Source organism: Gymnoscopelus microlampas, assembly GCF_963454915.1.
Source record: "Gymnoscopelus microlampas genome assembly, chromosome: 15".
Classification (NCBI taxonomy): domain Eukaryota; kingdom Metazoa; phylum Chordata; class Actinopteri; order Myctophiformes; family Myctophidae; genus Gymnoscopelus; species Gymnoscopelus microlampas.
This window is the reverse complement of record NC_139952.1, coordinates 16,871,987-16,892,873: the sequence shown is the minus strand read 5'-3', so window position 1 is coordinate 16,892,873 and position 20,887 is coordinate 16,871,987. Positions and strand designations below refer to the sequence as shown.

The window sequence follows — 20,887 nt, the reverse complement described above, 5'->3', positions numbered from 1 at the left end:
CAACGCTCTGTCCCCATTGATGTGCCTCTAGGTTAGGTGTTTGCCGAACGGGGCCCTCAGGGCTCATAAAAAAAGCTGGCGTGCCGTGATGGGAGCCATAAAGCGCAAAACACTGCCGCATCGCAACGCCCTGAGGGAGCTAACAGGATGCTAGTTTATTAACAACACTGCTGCTGCACTACGTTTTGATAAGGGTGTGTGTGTGTGTGTGTGTGTGTGTGTGTGTGTGTGTGTGTGTGTGTGTGTGTGTGTGTGTGTGTGTGTGTGTGTGTGTGTCAGTGGTGGAAAAAAGTACGCAAATGTTTTACTTAAGTAAAAGTATCGATACTGCAATGTAGAAGTACTCTGTTACAAGTGAAAGTCCGGAATTCGACGTTTACTGGAGTTAAAGTACAAACACATTGGTATCAAAATGTCCCTAAAAGTACCAAAAGTGAAAGTACTGAAATGTTTGAAAATAGCCCACAGCGCGGCTTGTAGATCGGCTATTTTCAAATCGCCTAGGTATAAAATAGGACTAAAGCGGTTAATGTATGTTTTATAGTATGTTTGTCCTCACAAGTATAGAAAGATGTAAGGAACATTATAAAACCTTATAGAAACGCTCTAAGAGGCTGTCTTATGGTTAGGTCTCGGGTCAGAGACAGAGACAATGTGTGTAAGTTGAAGGACAGCGGTCGGAAGTCTTCACGAGTTTCAGTCTACAAGACGGTTTGTCTGCGTGTCTTTTTATTCAAAACATTTTGCTAAACGTGCAAGTTTTCGCTTTGCATTTTCTCTCTCTGTCTTGGCATGTGTGTACTCAGTATGAATTCTGTGTGTGTGTGTGTGTGTGTGTGTGTGTGTGTGTGTCAGACAAAAAGGGACAGACACTGTCCGGAGTGTCCAGAGTAGATCTAGGTCATACTTTCTGCCCCTTTGCTCCTCAGTGATGAGATGACTCTGGTCAGGTGCTCCGGAGCCGGGGGGGGGGGGGGGGGGGGCACAGAGTCATTCAGGAAGAGGGACAAATCCCCAGGACCACCACCACCACAGCCCCCCAACACACACACACACACACACACACACAGGTTTGTATTACTATACTTGTGAGGACATCAACACTTAGGACAGCCATTTTATGAATGTCATTTAAAAATATATATATATTATTTTGCCATTTTTAACCGTAAGCCTAAAGCCGAAAAACAGCAGATCTATAAGCACACAACGCGTCGCGCTACGACGCGTTGTGTGCTTATAGATCGGCTGTTCTTCGGTGCATGACACTGGCACGCAACTGAGTATTATAAATCATGTTTAACTCCAATTCCTAAACCTAACCTCTATCCTATCTAACCTAACGTATCTCTAAAAAATGTTTTTTTAACTATAAAACAGCCATTTGTCTTGTGAGGACCAGAAAAACGGTCCTCACAATGTATATTTCTTCAAATTCTACTATACTTGGTCCTCGCAAGTATAGTAATACAAACACACACACACACACACACACAGCGAGTGAGAGAACTGAAGCTCCTCATTGTAGTAGTAGTAGGGACAAGATAATAAGCACGCGACTCATATGCTGTGGAACTGTTCATATTTGGTTGACTTTTGGAAGTTCATTATAACCACTGTTTCGGATGTCATAGAGTCGGAGATACCGTTTGACCCCAGGATCTGGATATTGGGTGATGTCAGTTTAATTCGTGTAAACATTCACAAAAAATATTTTGTTTCACTTGCCAGCACGGCTGGAAAAAAAGTTATCCTTGTCAATTGGAAATCTGAAAATTCTCCATCTCAAAAGCATTGGTTGAATGAACTTTCCTCTTATTGTACTCCTGAGAAAATCCTGTACAATGTAAGGAGAAAACCCGAGACCTATGACAAAATTTGGGGCTCTTTTCTCGATGTTTTGCCTTCATTAACCCCTCTTGGTTGAGGTTGTAAGTTGCTGTTACTGCAAAGATTGTTGTGATGTTTTGTTGTGATGTCAATGATGTTTATTGTGCCATTCCGGGGTGGGGGGTGGGTTTGGGAGGGAGGGTTGCTTTTTCTGTCTTTTTGTTTTCTATTGTCTTTTTTCTTTTCTTGTTGTATAAAATGTAAAATGGATGGATGTACTTTGTACTCTGTCAATAAACAAATCTTTAAAAAAAAAAAAAAGATAATAAGCACGCAACCACAGCCTAATTCACTCCGAGGCAAAGCCTGTGCCAACTAGGCTAGTTAGATGAAGAGAAACAGTGGGAGCTGTATGGGTACCCGAAAAAAAAAAACAATATTAGATTAAAAGCTGAGAGAGCCGCTCACCCCAGAATGTCATTTACAACTACGTCAGTGACTCGTGTAATTTCACTATGGAGTCTCTTTAGGCTGGCCCCTACAGGGACCAAGGTGGAAGGGATAGGTAAATCTAATTCTTTCGCAAATTGCAGTCAATAGACACCACGAGAGACACGCGGCAACAAACAAAATAGCGGGTTTTCGTGTCACTTCCGAGCAAGTTACATCAATCAACTCCTCCCACCAGGGTGAACGGCATAAACGGCTGACGTGGCGAAACGTTAACTCTTTACGACCGGGAACGCGTCCGTGTGGCATTTTTTTTAGATTTCGTTGGGCTACTCAAAAATAGCAGATATACAAGCTCATAGCGCGGCGCCGAGTGCCGCGCTATGAGCTTGTAGATCTGCTATTTTTGAAAAATCATGAAAAGTTGTGCAAATATTCGATTTTTGTTTTTGTTCTTTTGGCGGACATTTGTAACTCAAATCTTTGCTTCTGGGGGTTCCTGGAACTAAATATTTGACAAATGTTCGCTTTAAAAATATATATAATCCAATATTGTGCCACGATTTCCCCCCGATTTTTCAAAAATAGCAGATCTACAAGCTCATAGCGTGGCACTCGGTGCCGCGCTATGAGCTTGTAGATCTGCTATTTTTGAATCGCCCAAAGAAATCTAAAAATGACACACAGATGCGTTCCCGGTCTTAAAAGGGTTAAATGGAATAATGGGGGAATTAAGCATAGAAGGGAGAAATGTGCAGAGGGAGGGAGAACTTAATATGTGCTCAGAGAAAAGTTTTGCCCCCCCCTGTCACAGCATGCCTGTCCCACTTGGGGAAAGCTGAGTTGTGTGAGAGAGTGAAGGATTCCTTAATTCTTTTTTTCTATCCGCTAAACGAGACAGATTGTCAAGAGTCTCGTTCTGGCGTTCTGAGCCAGCAGACAGGTGCCATGTCTTCCTTTCATCGCCCCCCCCCATGGAGAACTTAATAATAAGCAGCCAATCATGTGTCTATCGCTAGTCATCACGTTTTACATAAGCCAGTCGGATACCCCATCTCGCCCAATCAGCCGCCAACTCGCTCGCGCAACCGAAAGACTGATACACTTTGTTTTGCGTGCGGTGTGCATGCACCGAAAATACAAGTTCTAGGGCTGTCAAACGAATATTCGATATTCGAATATTATTTGAATATTGGGAAAATATGTATATTCGAATATGTTTGTTAAAAAAATAAAATATATATAATATGTTATAAAAACAAACAAAAGATATGTTTTATTGGATCCGAACACTCCATACATTGTTTTTTGTACTGTTTGTCGATTTTTTTTAATTTTTTTTTAAACCCATTAAGACCTGGAACTGTGTCCTTTTTTGATTTGAGCTAAAAAGCATTATTTTACACTTTGGGCTATTCAAAAATAGCAGATCTACAAGCTCATAGCGCGGCACCGAGTGCCGCGCTATGAGCTTGTAGATCTGCTATTTTTGAAAAATCGTGAAAATGTGTGCAAATCTTCTGAATATATATATTTTTAAAGCGAACATTTTTAACTCAAATCTTTGCTTCTGGGGGTCCCTGGAACAAAATATTTTGATGGGGGTCCGCGGCCAAATGCATATCATTTTGGGGGTCCTTGACATGAAAAAGATTGAGCACCACTGATATAGAAACATACGTTTTTCAGAATACTGTTGAGATTTAGGAGACATGTAGAATCGGCTTCAGGTCTCAATGGGTTAAATATATATATTTTTTATAATAATAATAATATTGGAATATATTCGAATATCTGCACATTTTTAAGACCAATATTCGAATATCATTTCTGAGGAAAGTCGACAGCCCTAACAAGTTCACAACGTGTTATTTTTGGTGTGCCAAACCTGCGCAGAACTAAGTATAACTAAACTCAGGCATTTAGCGTTTCCATCTATTACCTGCCTGCCAGGAAACTTATTTCTTTTAACCCATTAAGACCTGGAACGGTGTCATTTTTAGATTTGAGCTAAAAAGCATTATTTTACACTTTGGGCTATTCAAAAATAGCAGATATACAAGCTCATAGCGCGGCACCGAGTGCCGCGCTATGAGCTTGTAGATCTGCTATTTTTGAAAAATCGTGAAAATGTGTGCAAATCTTTGAATATATATATTTTTAAAGCGAACATTTTTAACTCAAATCTTTGCTTCTGGGGGTCCCTGGAACAAAATATTTTGATGGGGGGCCGCGGACAAATACATATAATCCTGGGGGTCCTTGACATGAAAAGGTTTGAGCACCACTGATATAGAAACATACGTTTTTCAGAAAACTGTTGGGATTTAGGAATCGGCTTCAGGTCACAATGGGTTAAAACAGAAGAGGAGAGAACTGAGAGAGAGAGAGAGAAAAGACACGGTATGGGAGAGAATGAGCGATACGATACGACTGCGCGTGGAACAGAGAAGAAGAAGGGAAGAAGAGACGAGAGAGGAGAGAAGAGAAAGGGTGGCTTTACGACTTTTACTACCTCGCTCCCCCTCGTCTCTTATTAATTCATTCCCACTTAAGCGTTTCCTGACACTCCCGGTGGATGAAACGGCGTTTTTTTTTTTTTTTGCGTTTTTTGACACCTTGTTATTCTTCACACTTTCAATTACGGTTACTGAGAGCCTCCGGTTCGGCTTTTATTTTATTTTATGGGTCGGCTCTTTTTTTTGGTGGGGGCGGTATTGGCCAGCTTTTAACCCATTTAGACCGGGAAAGAATCAGTGTCTTTTTTTAGATTTATTTGGCTATTCAAAAATAGCAGATCTACAAGCTCATAGCGCGGCACAAAAATCTTGAACATTTGTGCAAATCTTTGAATACATGTGTTTTTTCGAAACAACATTTTTGACTCAAATCTTTGCCTCTGAAGGGGTCCCTGGAACAACATATTGTGATGAGCATCGGTGGCCAAAAACATAGCATTTTGGGTGGTCCTTGACAAGAAAAGGTTTTGAGCACCACTGATATAGAAACGATACTTTTTTTCCAGAAAAACTACTAGGACATTTGTTGAGACATTTGACAGTTTACAAATGTTCGCTTTGAACAATACGTATTCAAAGAATTGCTCATTGCTCATAGCTATGAGCTTGTAGATCTGCTATTTTTTGGAATAGCCAGAGAAATATTAAAATGACACACAGATGCGTGCCTGGTCTTAGTGGGTTATTAATAGGAGGAAATGATTCCAGGGGCTGGCCCACTGCTGTGATAATGATCCCATCGATTTTCATTTTGGGGGGGACATATAGATAGAGCCTCCCCAGTTGATCAATCTCTCCTCCCCATGCATAGCGGGCGGGCTGGGCCCGGCAGGCATCTAACCGAGGGAGGGGGGGGGGTGCAAGCTGCTGGTGGATGGGTGCTGAATGAAGATGGATCAGTACACTGTGACAATCCTGAATGTTAGCCCGTTCCACCCGGGAAACGCATCCGTGTCATTTTAGATTTGAGCCATAACCATTATTTTATACTTTGGATTTAAAAAAAATAGCAGATACACAAGCTCGTAGCGCGGCACCGAGTGCCGCGCTACGAGCTTGTAGATCTGCTATTTTTTTGGGAAGAATCTTGAACATTTGTGCAAATCTTTGAATATATACATTTTAAAAGGGAACATTTGTAACTCAAATATTTGCTTCTGGGGGATTCTACAAATGTCTTCTAAATCCTAACAGTTTTTTTGAAAAAACTTATGATGCTATATCAGTGGTGAATCCAACTTTTTCCATGTCAAGGACCCCCAAAATGATATGTATTTGGCGGCGGACCCCCCCCCCCCCCCCCCGCCCCCCCATCTCAAAATATTTAGTTCCAGGGACCCCACCAAAAGCAAAAGATTTGAGTTAAAAATGTTCGCCTTAAAAAATATACATATTCAAAGATTTGGAAAAAAAAAGATTTTATTCTACCCAAATTCTATTTTGGGCAATAGCAGATCTACAAGCTCGTAGAGCGTGTAGAAAAACATCTAAAAAAGGACACAGTATGCGTTCCAGGATTGAATGGGTTAAAGTAACTCTTCAGAGTGTCGGCTCCATTCGGCTCCATTCGTACACAACCACAGATTTACCAATGGATATCTTCCTCTCATGGCCAAGCCCCCCGGCCTGCCGCCCCCCCCCCCCCCTCTCCATTATCTCTCTGAAGCAGCCAGGGGGCTGTTTGGCCATGGTGGTAATCTCTCCGTTGTATGTGGGTCAACGAGCAGGGCTTTGCCTTCGTCACTTTGGTCAGGACAGACTGCACTGTGGGTCACGACCTCCTCGGTACCCCCCTGCACACACACACAAACACACATACACAGGCATACGCGAGCTTGTGTGTGTACACACACACACACACACACACACACCAACATACAGGGAGGGACAAAAGGCCGAACCCGGGGGGAACACTTACATGGATGGATAAACACCCACACAGACCCAACTATACGCAGACGAGAGTACAGACAACTACGCAGAATCCTCAATTTTGGAATGATCGCAAATGGTCAACAAACAGACGAGCAGGCGTACAGAGTTCACTGAGTCACCGAGTGACATTTTTTAGGTCATTTTCTCTTAACTCGTTCAGTGCCAGACTTATTTCTGGCTGCGTTTGCCCCAGTGCTAGAGATTTTTTTTTGATTTTTCCTTAAGATTTTCAAGTAGTCACAGAATATTTATCTCCGGTATGATCGATCCCCCCTGATGGTTGTTAACAACCCCCATTAAGACGTGGAACGCATCCGTGTCACTTTAGATTTCTTTGGCTATTCAAAAAAAAGCAGATCTACAAGCTCATAGCGCGGCACTCGGTGCCGCGCTATGAGCTTGTAGATCTGCTATTTTTGAAAAATCGTGAAAATGAGTTTTTAAATATTTTTTCCCGAAAAACTGTTGGGATTTTAAAAAATGTTTAGAAGCGGCCTCGGGTCTTAATGGGTTAACCACAGAGGGTTTGACTGTGCTTCCGCAAAGAAAAGAAAAAAATTTCATTGTGACCTCCCGTTCGCTTTATTCCACCCTTTGAAAATAGCATGTCTCGGCCAAAAATACGTAGTAAAAACAAAAAAGTACACAGGAGCCGATATATACAGGATTTTTTTAAAGTAATAAGTTAACCAAGAAGTGAATGGAGCAGTAAATCTTCGGATCAAGTTATCTTGGGTTCTGGTCTTTGACACCAATGGCGCTCTGGGCTTTTGAAAATGTGGACGTCTTTGACGTCAATGGCACTGGATGAGTTAAGAAAAAGCTATATTGAATAATGTCACATTTTGTTCATACGTGGCAGCTCGACACGTCCGTTTTTCTACCATCTCTTTTCCTGTCTACTACAGCATCTATCCATCTCTTATGCAACCGTTTTGTTATGTCAAATAACCAGTGACTCATCTGGTGTGTTCATGTATATTCAGTGGCTATGAACACAGATTAGAGGCACTTCCTGGACCTGTGAGAATGGCATGTTTTAGCCGTGTTTCCGATTAGATATGAAACACACACAGACACACACACACACACACACACACAGTCACAATGGCAACCAGGAATCACTGCACAAGTACCCTGATTAACCCATTGAAGACCTGTCAAGGAGCGCCAAAATTATATGCATTTGGCCACAGGCCTCCCCCTTCTCAAAATATTTAGTTCCAGGGACCCCCAGAAGGAAAGATTTGCATTACAAACGTTCGCTTTAAAAAATATATAAATTCAAAGATTTGTGCAAATTTTCATGATTTAAAAAAAAAAAAAAATCACACCCAGTGTGAAGAGAGCGGTGCCTTTGAAAGTGTAACTGGTTGCATCCGCAACAATCAGCAACAATATGTTGTCACGTGACACCATATTGTCACGTGTCACGTGAAGCTTGACCAATCAGCCGTGCTCAAACATACGGACGGACATACGGACACACGGACAAAGTCAAATGTAGGAGTGGTTGGCACCACTCGAAAATAGCAGATCTACAAGCTCATAGCGCGGCACTCGGTGCCGCGCTATGAGCTTTTATATCTGCTATTTTTGAATAGCCAAAGTATAAAATAATGGTTAAAGTGTAAGATGCTTTCCCGGTCTTAATGGGTTACACTAAGTGTTGACATTTCACACACAACAACATGATGGACTCCCTCACATTCTGCAGATAATACAACAACAAAAAAAACACTCAATGACATTGGAGTCCACTAAAAAACGGCTTCACTTATTAGGTCATTAAAATTAATTAATGAATGACTTAATTAAGTAATTAAAATGTGTGCGAGAAAGAGAGAAAGAGCACGTCATGGGAAATTAGATGGATAGATATACTGATAAGATAACAACAAAGTGTGGGTTTGCGCCGTTCCGAGCTTAAATCTCTCTTTCACACACACACACACACACACACACACACACACACACACACACACACGCACATATCAAAGAGCTCTAATTAAGCTGCACCACATTCTAGCTAATTATCTTCAGGATCATTAGCATTCCCTAACATAAGCCAGTACTTTATCTAAGTGAGAACAGGCCATCATGAAATATGCATGATTTATTAGTCTGACAAAGAGAAAACACAAACAACTGCAACAAGGCAGGGAGGGAGGGAGGGAGCGAGACAGAGCCGGCACCTTCCCCCCCCCCTTGCTGAACCTCAAGGTAGCAGATTGCATGACAGCCCCCCACTGTCCGGTACAAGTCCGCTTGTCAGGCAACATTACCGCACTGACATCCAGGTGAAATGGCGTTCAGATAGCAATGCTGTCTTTTACATTTTTTACATTTCCCCCCCCCCCCCCCCCCCCCCAGCAATGCCGTCATACAGGGAGGGATGTGGCACGGAGGAGGAGGTGTTGTTGTTGCTGTTGGGTTGAGTTTGCTCGCCCAGAAAGATCCACCGCCCCCAATTCTCGATTTGTGGCGCGGCGGCAACGCAAACGTAGGGCCGTCACGGTTACACATTTAAGTTGACGATTGATTATCACTCAAATTAACGATTTAATTGCGTTTCTGTCGTTGAAAATCAATGGAACGTTATGAATAAGAAATGACATCTCTGTTTGGCTTTTAGCTTTCGGAGACAGAAGTTGCACAGGGCAGATATGACAAATAACACATTTCATTACTTTATACTTAAAAATAAACATTAATAGTGGAAATAGCCGATCTATAAGCTCAAAACATGCAACGTGTTTTGAGCTTAGAGATCGGCTATTTCCACTATTTTTGACATTTTTGGAAAATATGTCATTTTTTAACAACAAAAGGGGGAGAAGACAAATGCGGGTGAAGAGAGAGAGGAAGGGAATGGCTAGAAAGAGAGCGAGAGAGAGAGTGAGACTTCCTTTATGTCTTTTCACTGACCCAAAGGCTTACGAGAGGCTTTTCTCAAGTGGGGAGAAGAATTCCTGCTGATGACACAGTTGTCGAAGATAAAACATGCAGAAGCACTGAGCTGCTATCTTTTGGAAGACTTTTGTCCACCTAAACACACACACACACACACACACACACACACACACACACACACACACACACACACACACACAAACACACACAAACACACACACACACACTTGACTGCCATGATTGATGTACTGGATCACTGACTATCACAGTGCATCGTGGTCACACATCTCTTCCCATGCACGCTCAAATAGCCCGACTCTGTATTTCCTTCCGACTGTAACTAGATCTCCGCTTACCTCTCCCATTCTCAACCCCCCACCCCCCCCCCCACCCTCCACCCTCCACCCCAACCTTCTCCTCAAATCAATTTCTCTGATTTCCTCTTTCGGTTCAAGTCTCCTGGGTGACCTTGGGAGCATTGGATGCCAGTGTAGTAGTGGTTAAAGTGCAACATCAATACGAGCCGACGGAGCTGGTTAAGTATTAAATGGGTGGGATGATGATGTTGCCGTCCAGTGTGATAGGCTTAACGCAAAAAAAACACACACACACACACACACACACACACACACACACACACACAGAAGTGCAAGGAAGAGGAAATGCACGGTCAGACCTGACAGATCACTCATGGTAATAAACGGCGCGTTTCAAAGTGAAGAGATGTGCTCACTACTCGAGCGATACACGCTGACACTTTACCATTCATTCTGTAGAATCGACTACTTGCCAACGGGATAAGACCACACACTTAACCCATTGATACCTGGAACGCTTCTGTGTCACTTTAGATGTCTTTGGCTATTCAAAAATAGCAGATATACAAGCTCATAGCGCGGCACCGAGTGCCGCGCTATGAGCTTGTATATCTGCTATTTTTGAAAAATCGTGAAAATATTTTTTCTATATTTTTTTTCCGAAAAACTGTTAGGATTTAGATTTTTTTTAAGAATCGCCTCAGGTCTTAATGGGTTAATATACAATAGCGCTCTGATTCAGCATTAGTTTATATACACACACACACACACGGCGGGGGAAAGGTACTAGGCTTTCTCTGACTATGTAGGCCTATAATGACTGCGTAATCGTGGACGGGTGGGATCGCGATAACGCACCGGAAACACTTCATTCATTTCAAACACCCAGCTGAAATGAATCAGGAGTTGATTTATCGATATCAAATCCGGAGCAATTCAAAAACAACATGCCCGCTCGTTAACAGCGTGTGGTAACAACAACAAAGGGTGGTTTATACATGACATGACATGATTTGTAACGATCCACCCCAGTATTACTTGGGAACGGCTTGTTGTGTGTACCGCCAAGCTACTAATAGCTGTTCTCTGTCCCCGTCTCCTCGAAGCATTGTCAAGTGCTCCAAGGACTCTTTGGATAATGTATCAATGAATGGGCTCTTTCATCAATGCCTGACCATGGATGGAAAGGGAGTCAGAGACTCCGAAAGGCGAAGTGACTGCAACTCGGGAAAATCAATTGAATGGATGTGCCAGGTCCGGATTGTTTTGTGCGTGTGACACACACACACACACACACAAATTGAACGCATAATGCAGTGGCTCTCAAACTTTTTCATGTCAAGGACCCCCAAATAGACACTTATCACCCCACGGACCCCCATTTGAAAAGATAAGCCAGGGACCACAATAAGAGAAGGTTTTTATGGCTCTCTAGCAGTGATTCTCAACCATTTTAATTTCAAGGACCCCCAGTTTAACATGCATTAGGCTACGGACCCCCATTTAATGGCATTTATACCTCTGGGACCCCAATTCATATTGTAAAATCAATGTTAATTTAACTCTGAGAGTGTACAAACGGAACCAAATGGACCCGTTAGGGTCCATTTGGTTCCATTTGTACACTCTCAGAGTTACAGAACCATAAGGGTCCATTTGGTTCCTGTCCATCATTTAGCTGGGGACCCCCTGGAACCCCCTCAAGTACCCCTAGGGGTCCCCGGACCCCACTTTGAGAACCAATGGCATAATGGACATAACCCGGTCTATGTATGCATAGGTGTATAACTGACAATGGTTATGCGTGTGTGTGTGTGTGTGTGTGTGTCTGTACGCCAAAAGGTCACGTGTTTGTGTGCGTGTGTGTACGTGCTGATAGTTGTCCGTGTCGGTGGGTGCTGGTGGTCATACGATGTGACTTGACTGATCGTGCGCGGAGAGCCAAGTAGGGTTTTCAATGTCCCCCTCCTGCTCTAATGCATTCCATTTGGAAGGTAGTGAGGTTTGGAGGGCAAGAGGCAGAGATGAACCCGGACAGACACGACCCCTGACAAGACACGTCCAAGCTGGAGCAAAAGCCACCCGTTGATGACAGCCTGTGTGAGTGAGCGCATGTGTGCGTGTGTTGACGGCCGGGCCGACAAAAAGCATGTATGACCCGCTGGTACGCACTCGTGGCCATCCCATCCTGTCTATCCAGCAAGTCAAGAGTATGTGTGTTAAGCTATTAAGACCTGGAACGTATCTGTGTCACTTTTTGATTTGAGCTAAAAAAAAAAGCATTATGTTACACTTTGGGCTATTCAAAAATAGCAGATATACAAGCTCATAGCGCGGCACCGAGTGCCGCGCTACGAGCTTGTAGATCTGCTATTTTTGAAAAATCATGAAAATGTGTGTGAATCTTTGAATATATATATTTTTAAAGCGAACATTTTTAACTCAAGTCTTTGCTTCTGGGGGGTCCCTGGAACAAAATATTTAGATGGGGGTCCTTGACATGAAAAAGATTGAGCACCACTGATATAGAAACATACGTTTTTCAGAAAACTGTTGAGTTTTAGGAGACATGTAGAATCGGCTTCAGGTCTCAATGGGTTAAGCCATTTAGACCTGGAACGTATCTGTGTCACTTTTTGATTTGAGCTAAAAAGCATTATTTTACACTTTGGCTATTCAAAAATCATGAAAATGTGTGTGAATCTTTGAATATATATATATATATTTTAAAGCGAACATTTTCAACTCAAATCTTTGCTTCTCGGGGTCCCTGGAACAACATATTTTGAGATGGGGGGGTCGGTCTGCGGCCAAATACATATTGTTGTGGGGGGTCCTTGACATGAAAAGGTTTGAGCACCACTGACATAGAAACATATGTTTTTTCAGAAAACTGTTGGGCTTTAGGGAGACACTTGTGTCTCAAATGTGTGATGAAAAACATCCAGGACCAGGTATGTATGTATGTATGTATGTATACTGTGCACGGACTCTTGCCTGCCTTGGCAGCGTTCCTTCCCCTCAGCCCCCTAACAGCTGCTCTGACACGTGTGCGCATTCCTCACTTCCATGACGCCACGGCGACGTCCCTCCAAGGCACTGCTCTCCTTCTTCTTGCCGGTGGAAATGGAGCACTAACAGGCTGGCTGGCTGGCTGGCTGGCTGGCCAAAGATTCTCATACCTCTCAGAGAGCTAACTGTAGGGTCGGTGTCTCTCGAAGCACGACCCAGAGCGGAAGGTAGCAAAATGTTCATGTGAAGGACCCCCAAAATGATATGTATTTGGCCGCGGACCCCCATCAAAATATTTTGTTCCAGGGACCCCCCAGAAGCAAAGATTTGAGTTAAAAATGTTCGCTTTAAAAATATATACATTCAAAGATTTGCACACATTTTCACGTTTTTTCAAAAATAGCAGATCTACAAGCTCGTAGCGCGGCACTCGGTGCCGCGCTATGAGCTTGTATATCTGCTATTTTTGAATAGCCAAAAGTGTAAAATAAAGCTTTTTAGCTCAAATCTAAAAATGACACAGTTCCAGGTCTTAATGGGTTAAACCCTCTCTTTGATAGACAGATTGTATTAAAATGAAAAAAGGCAGCCAAGTGATCACTTTGAAACTGGTCCTTAAATCACACAAGAAGAAATGGATTCAGGATGTATTCACTTTTTTTTTGCCAATGTTGCCAAATCCGTTCATACAGGAAAATGGGTTTGTTGTCAAAACAACCAAACGTACAATTTTTTTGAGTGGTCTAAGTCAGTGAATGGGAAACACTGATCGATACAGTTCTGGGAGGAAAAACCCACATTTGGATAAGGAGAAAAGTTTAAAACCAATGAACTAGGCTAACATGAGCAAAGCACACAGCGTTATTAGCCTTTGAAAGAAATGTGCCCTGAGAACTAAATCTGATTGATTGCATTTAAATGGATCCGTCTAGAGTCTATTTTAAGCTGGGGGAAGTCGGCGGCGATAGAGAAGTCAAGTATTTCATTGACGTTCCAAAGTTAAACGACTGGCTGCGATATCGATCTGAATATCAACAAACAAATATGCCCCTCTCATTAGCGGTCATAAAGTTGGTTTCTATAAAGTACAGAGACTGTCAGTCAGGCTCGAGTTGGGTACACGGATCACAATGGAAACTAACCTTTGGCGTTTTAGCGATTATCCATTTGGCTTTTCTTTTTTGTAACGTGCTGTGGTACTATTAAATTGTCAATAAAATATTCAATCAATCCATTTTTTTTTCACTTGGAAATGTTAACAAATGTAAACAAAAGTCGGTGACTAACACCACCGTGCAGCAACACATAGATTAGGCTTTAACCCATTGAGACCTGGAACTGTGTAATTTTTAGATTTGAGCTAAAAAGCATTATTTTACACTTTGGGCTATTCAAAAATAGCAGATATACAAGCTCTCGGTGCCGCGCTACGAGCTTGTAGATCTGCTATTTTTGATAAATCGTGAAAATGGGTGAAAATCTTTGATATATATTTTTAAAGCGAACATTTTTAACTCAAAACTTTGCTTTCCAGGGGGTCCCTGGAACAAAATATTTTGATGGGGGTCCGCGGCCAAATACATATAATTTTGGGGGTCCTTGACATGAAAAAGATTGAGCACCACTGATATAGAAACATAGGTTTTTCAGAATACTGTTGAGATTTAGGAGACATGTAGAATCGGCTTCAGGTCTCAATGGGTTAAAATCTAGATGTCTTTATAGACAGAACCCTGGGTACGGCAGGGCGGAGAGGTGCGCCATCCGGAGACAACAGGAATGTCGGATAACGGATGACACATTTCTCCACAGGTGACATGGAGCCAAAGGCATCCATTGAGAGAAAGAGGGAAGAGAGGGTTGGGAAAGAGACTTGGGGGAAAGAAACGAGATGGGTCGATCTGCAGAAAAGGATGAGTAATGGACAGACATGCACATTCTTGTGAAGATTTGTCAGAGCTGCTTTTTTTGGCCCTTTCAGTGTGTCAGTGAAGAGAGCAGAGGAGTTTGAGGGTTCAATTCAAGTTCAAGAAGGGGAAACTTCCTCTGCATATCACCAGCCAGAATTTGGCTAGATCTTATATGCCCTCTTGTAAACATTCATCCATCTCTTGCTCCGTGATTGATCAGGTGGGTTTACTTTCCAAAGTGCAACAAATCTGTCCTGTCCTTAACCCATTAAGACCTGAGGCCGCCTCTAAAAAAAATCCAAATCCTAAAAGAAATTCGGAAAAAAATATGAAAAAAATAATTTTCACGATTTTTCAAAAATAGCAGATCTACAAGCTCGTAGCGCGGCACTCGGTACCGTGCTATGAGCTTGTATATCTGCTATTTTTGAATAGCCAAAGACATCTAAAGTGACACAGATGCGTTCCAGGTATCAATGGGTTAAACCCTCTCTTTGATAGACAGAGAGAGAGAGAGAGAACCCTTTCTCTGATAGACAGAGAGAGAGAGAGAGAGAACCCTTTCTCTGATAGACAGAGAGAGAGAGAGACAGAGAGAGAGAGAGAGGCGCGCTGAGGAGGGTCTGTTATCACATGCCTGCCTGAGTTTATCCAGGATTACCGAAGGTATTGAAACCACAAGCAGATAAATGCAAATCAAACCGGCATCACTCACTGACAAGTGAACTTGGCAGCCAAACTTAAGTAATCTAGCTATGTAAACCTTACCTCACTGACAAAAGCTTCACTCTTTATTAAAAATACCAAACCTTTGACTGTTGCTGTTGACTCAAACATTCATTACGCCCTGACAAAAACTGAGACCTGGGAAATTAGAGGTAAACGACTGTCCCTGGGGGCGCAATGGGGGGGGTGGGGGCGGCAATAACTCATGAAAATTAAAGAGATAATTAACGCATCGTGACTGATATATTTTCGCTAAATACCTTCATAATTCAAACTAAATTATTACACCCGTCATGAGCTACATGACCCTGGATTATAGTTTTATGTGGGCCTTTTATAAGTGTGAATCGGTGTCATGTCATTACAACAAGGGCACGATGACTGCCTGGACCCTTTACAGGTCTACAACCCCTGAGAGTGTACAAATGGAGCTCAACCAAATGGACCAGAGTTCAATTAACACAGGGATTTCACAGGGTAATAATTGGGGTCCGTGGCCTAATGCGTGCATATCAAACTGGGGGTTGTTGCAATTGCAAAAAGGTGGAAAGCCACTAATACTGGGTTATCATCACACCCGTCCAGCGTCTTTGCAGTCGACTTTCGCTTAATTTGCGCCAAGTATAGGGAACAAATCAAAACATGCCCGTGCATATCCTAGCTTAGCTGCAGCCGGCGCTGCCATGAAGTGTGGGGCTGAATTCCTCCGCGGAGGAGGAGGGGGATGTCCGGGTGATTTACGCCACAACCCGGGGAGGTAATAGACTGGCAGTGGCTGGAGAGAGAGAGCTTCTCGTTCACGCTTCAGAGGGAGCGAGGTTAAGGAGTAGGGGGGGGTAGGGGGGGGGCACAGTGAGAGAGGATCACATTCACAACCCATTTGGGCTCCCTGAAAAACGCTGCCAATGGATTTCAATGGCCCCCGACACGATTGCACATCTACTCCATGTTTATTAACACACGCACTGCATTGACAGACAGACAGACAGACAGGACCAGGAGTCCCTCTGTACTTCACTGTAGACCAGATACCACAAGCGCTGTCATCGCACGCACGTGCATACACACACACTCACACACACACACACACACACACACACACACACACACACCCTCCAGGTCAGGAAAAGGAGTCCCTCTGTACTTCCCTGTAGACCAGATACCACAAGCTCTGTCATCGCGAGCACGCACACACGAGCGCGTACACACACACACACACACACACGCGCACACACACACGCGCGCGCACGCACGCACGCACGCACGCACAGCAGGTACAAGGTTTTCCCCCCTTCTATTTTAGAAAAGGGAATACGCTCCATTGCGCGCGGACTACAGTAGCGTGCACTACTAATGACTCCAACCTTCAGGTTTTTCTCTCCCGACTTACTTGTCATACTCGGCGTTGTCCTTGTCGCAGCGCGCGTCCTTGTGCTTCTGCCAGTCCTTGCCGTGCTTGCAGGTGGTGAGCAGCACCACGTCCTCGGCGTTGTGCACGTGGTACAGGGCGTTCCGCGTGTCCGAGCCGATGCCCGTCAGGTAGCGCTTCCCCTTGAACACCAGCACGTACTTCCGGAACGGCGGGATGGCGTTGTACTTGAGGAAGCCCCGCTCGCCGCCCGTCCGCGGGTGCTCCTTGGAGAAGAGCGGGATGGACACGTCGAAGTGGGGCCGGAAGTTCTCGGTGCTGATGCTGGCCTTGGCCAGCATGGCCTGGCCGATGTCGAAGCCCAGGTCCTCCGTGTAGTCCGGCCACGTCCCCGAGTACAGGTTGAAGATGAGGTGGTTCCTGCCGTCGTTCCATAGCGGCAGGTTCTGGACCTTCGAGGAGATAAAGAGATTCAAGATGTTTATTATCACAAGGAAGTACATATTGTGTTGAAATTGTGTTTCAGATTCAACTTTTTTTGTTTACTTAAAAGTTCTCCTCAGAAAAGGGATGCTAGGGTTCAAGTGGTTACGATAAAATGTTTTATCATATCACACAAAGATTTGGCGGACCCCCTGTAGTAACTCTGAGGACCCCCTAGGGCAGTGGTTCTCAAAATTTTTCATCTCAAGGACCCCCAAATTGACACTTATTAGCCCGCGGACCCCCATTTGAAAAGATATGCCTAAGAGAAGATAAGAGAAGATTTTTATGGCTCTCTAGCAGTGATTCTCAACCATTTTAATTTCAAGGACCCCCAGTTTGACATGCATTAGGCTACGGACCCCCATTGAATGGCATTTCTATCCCTGGGACGCCATTATATTGTAAAATCAATGTTAATTTAACTCTGAGAGTGTACAAATGGAACCAAATGGACCCTTATGGAACCAAATGGACCCGTAAGGGTCCATTTGGTTCCATTTGTACACTCTCAGAGTTACAGCAACATTTGGTTCCTAACTATCCAACATTTATCTGGGTACCCCCTGGAACCCGCTCAAGTACCCCTGGGGGTCCCCGGACCCCACTTTGAGAACCAATGCCCTAGAGGTCCCGGACCCCCCTGTTTGAAGACCCCCGGTTTAGACTTATTTAGCAGTCTCTTTTTTACAAACCTTGGTCTTCAGGTTGTGCACGTACTGCGGCGACAGCTGGTCCCGGTCCAGCGTGTCCAGGCTCAGGACGAACAGACACGCCTGCCCCGGGTCCGAGGTGTAGAACCGCGACGCCTCGATGGTCGACAGGATGTTCTGGTAGCTCTCCGAGATCTTCTCGCCCTTCTGCTGCGGGTAGACGTAGACCCTGAAGCCGCCGTTCCGCTGACACCGGGCGAAGTCGAAGCAGGAGTCCATGCGGCACCGCTTGGCCTTGTAGACGCCGGCGTTGACGTCCCTCTTCTGCCGCGGCGAGACGTGGAGGTTGTACTCCTCCGTGTCCGGCTGGTCCCAGGGCAGGAAGGCTTGTAAGGGGTCGGAGAAGTGGGGCCAGGGCTGGTTGGGGCCTCGGTATCCGCCGTGGTGGCCGCGGCTGCGGTCATGGTGGTGCCGGCTGCTCCTGCCGCTGCTGCTGCCCGCCGCCGGAAGCTGGACCCCTCCGAAGCAGAGGAGCAGGACCAAACACGCGCCGGCGGAGAGCAGGATTAGGTAGCGTTTCTTGGCCTGCATGGGTCCTGCGAGCGGGGCCGGGGGGCCGCGCGTCGATTGCGAATGGGAAGAAGTCTGGGGAAGTGGCCCGAAGTTCTTCTTAGGCTCCTCTCACCACCTCCTGCACCATGCCCTGCAGGAAGGGAACGGGTTTGTGAGCACTTTTGTCCCAACAGCAATTTGGGCTCTTTAACTCCATAGGCCTATGTATGAACTGGACTAATAGCTGTAGTTACTTATGGGGTCTATGTGCAATACCAAAGGGTGATTATTATTATTATTATTATAACCAGGGACACCTTTTAATGCTTTTTATGCTAATTCACAATATATTTTGTGTATATATATATATATATATATATATATATATATATATATATATATATCTCATTTTTATCCTGTGCACCCCTCTTTTTATGGTGTGTGTTTTTTTACTTGCCTTAATGTATGCTTGTTTTGTTTTTTACTTACCTTAATGTATGCCCGTATGAACTATGAGATATCTGAATGTATAAAGTATCTATATATATATATATCTCTCTATCTCTCTACCTGCTACTCCGCTCCATCCTCCTCCGGCAGCCGACGACAACGATCCCGAGCCTGCAGCCGCGTCTCCTCGCCCCTTCTGCCGCGTATTCCGTTCACAGATCCAGCGATTGATCCAGAGCATGTGGGCGATTTGATATGAGTTGTCTTACCTCTCCCTCTTTTAATTTTCTTCCATTGCACAACAGTAACTCAACACAGCGGCTTGTAAATGCACCGAAAGAAATCAGTGCTTGCCTGGGGGCTGGATCCACTTGAAACAATCAGATAATATGCGTTATTTTCCTCATTCAGGCTGTGATCTAGTGATCTATTCAAATGTAAACAAAAAAATCTAATAAAAAAATAGGACTCTTTTTTTTATAGAGTTTCTTCCATTGCACAACAGTAACTCACACAGCGGCTCGTATGCACAGAAATCAGTGCCTTGCCTGGAGGATCCACTCTGAAACAATCAGATAATATGCGATTCGCTCATTCAGCCTGGCTGTGATCTTCAATTCGAGAGAGGTGTCCGACCAGCCGTCTGCGATCAACTCCCCCCTCCCCTGGTATGAGGAGCGCCGAGAGGGTCCCCGTGGCTCCGTCCAGACGAAGAGGTATCCCAACGGGTTTGGATGGAAAGTGGTCAACGCGTTGACCAGGACCGCGATCGGCGGTGTAGAAGCCGTCGTTGCCCCTTCCTTCCCGCGATCAGACCCAAACGCCCCGGAGTGAAGGTGTCCTATTCCACGCGATTCTCCCCGGCGTCTGATCGCTACTCCACGGGTCCATGAACGGGATCAGAAACGCGTCGGAACGCCAGGAGCAGGAGGGATCAGCGGTGAGACTGTAACCTCACGAAACCCTGCATTTCTCCTTCTTATTTAGAAGAAGAATCTCCCCCGACAGACCCTCCTCATACGCGCAAAAATAAAACAATCTGAGCAAAGCGGGGCAAACTTAACCAGCTCGGACACTTTACGGTTACGATGTGAGTTTCCACGATACACCGCAAAAAAATGTTCAAAAGACCAGATTCCTTCTTTATCCTATAGTGTCCAATTACCCGAATGCTCAGTTGTTCCGATTGTTAGCCTGTAACATTCCAATCCCGACACGACGGCAGCAGTGTTGCCAGTTTTTGAGACAGAAACAAGCAACCGGGTCTATGAAAACAAGCCCCAAAAGAAGCGATTTGAGACACATGAGCACTTTTACAAACCGATATATGCGTCAGCTATTTGAAAACAGCTGAAAATGTGGAACGCCCTACCAAAAGGAGTAAAGGAGTGTAAAACCCTACTCACTTTCAAAACTGCCCTAAAGATACACATTCAGGAGGCTGCAATTCGAAAATGGCCCCTGTCTAAGTCTTAACCTACCCCCCCCCCCCCCCCCCCTATTTTCTTTTTCTTCTCTTTTACATATTTTTTTCACTCTTCATACCAGTAACCTGTAAGCTGATTGTATGACATTCTGTATAGTAGTGTGTATATCTGTCTGTCTCTTATATGTTATCATGATTTGTGTGCATGGGGATCTCAGTGCTTAATGAGTCTCCCAGTTTAGTAGACCTTGTATTGTGAATTTCTACTTCCATGTACTGATGTTCTCATGTCTTACTAAATAAAGTACATCAATCAATCAATCTACAAGGTCACATATCATG

At 44.3% G+C, this 20,887-nt stretch overlaps 2 protein-coding genes across 4 annotated transcripts in view; one reads left to right on the top strand and one right to left on the bottom strand.

Moving 5' to 3' along the window:
• Positions 1-20,739, bottom strand: part of ext1b (exostosin glycosyltransferase 1b) — a gene marked incomplete at its 3' end in the record, with an annotated part of 150,520 nt that extends 129,781 nt beyond the window's left edge. Inside the window, exons 1-3 of one of the 3 annotated variants that reach the window (XM_084081247.1) lie at positions 19,240-20,739; positions 18,160-18,820; positions 17,003-17,433 (exon numbers count right to left, since the gene is read on the bottom strand). In XM_084081247.1, the coding sequence (XP_083937373.1) occupies positions 17,003-17,433; positions 18,160-18,708 (980 nt within the window). In that variant the 5' untranslated portion in view covers positions 18,709-18,820; positions 19,240-20,739. Of the gene's footprint in view, positions 1-17,002; positions 17,434-18,159; positions 18,821-19,158 lie in introns of all 3 variants that reach the window. The other 2 variants (XM_084081245.1, XM_084081246.1) reach the window with 2 other exon arrangements.
• med30 (mediator complex subunit 30) overlaps positions 1-20,887 on the top strand; it is a 279,467-nt gene that overhangs the window by 200,137 nt on the left and 58,443 nt on the right. The gene's annotated exons all lie outside the window — the stretch shown is intronic.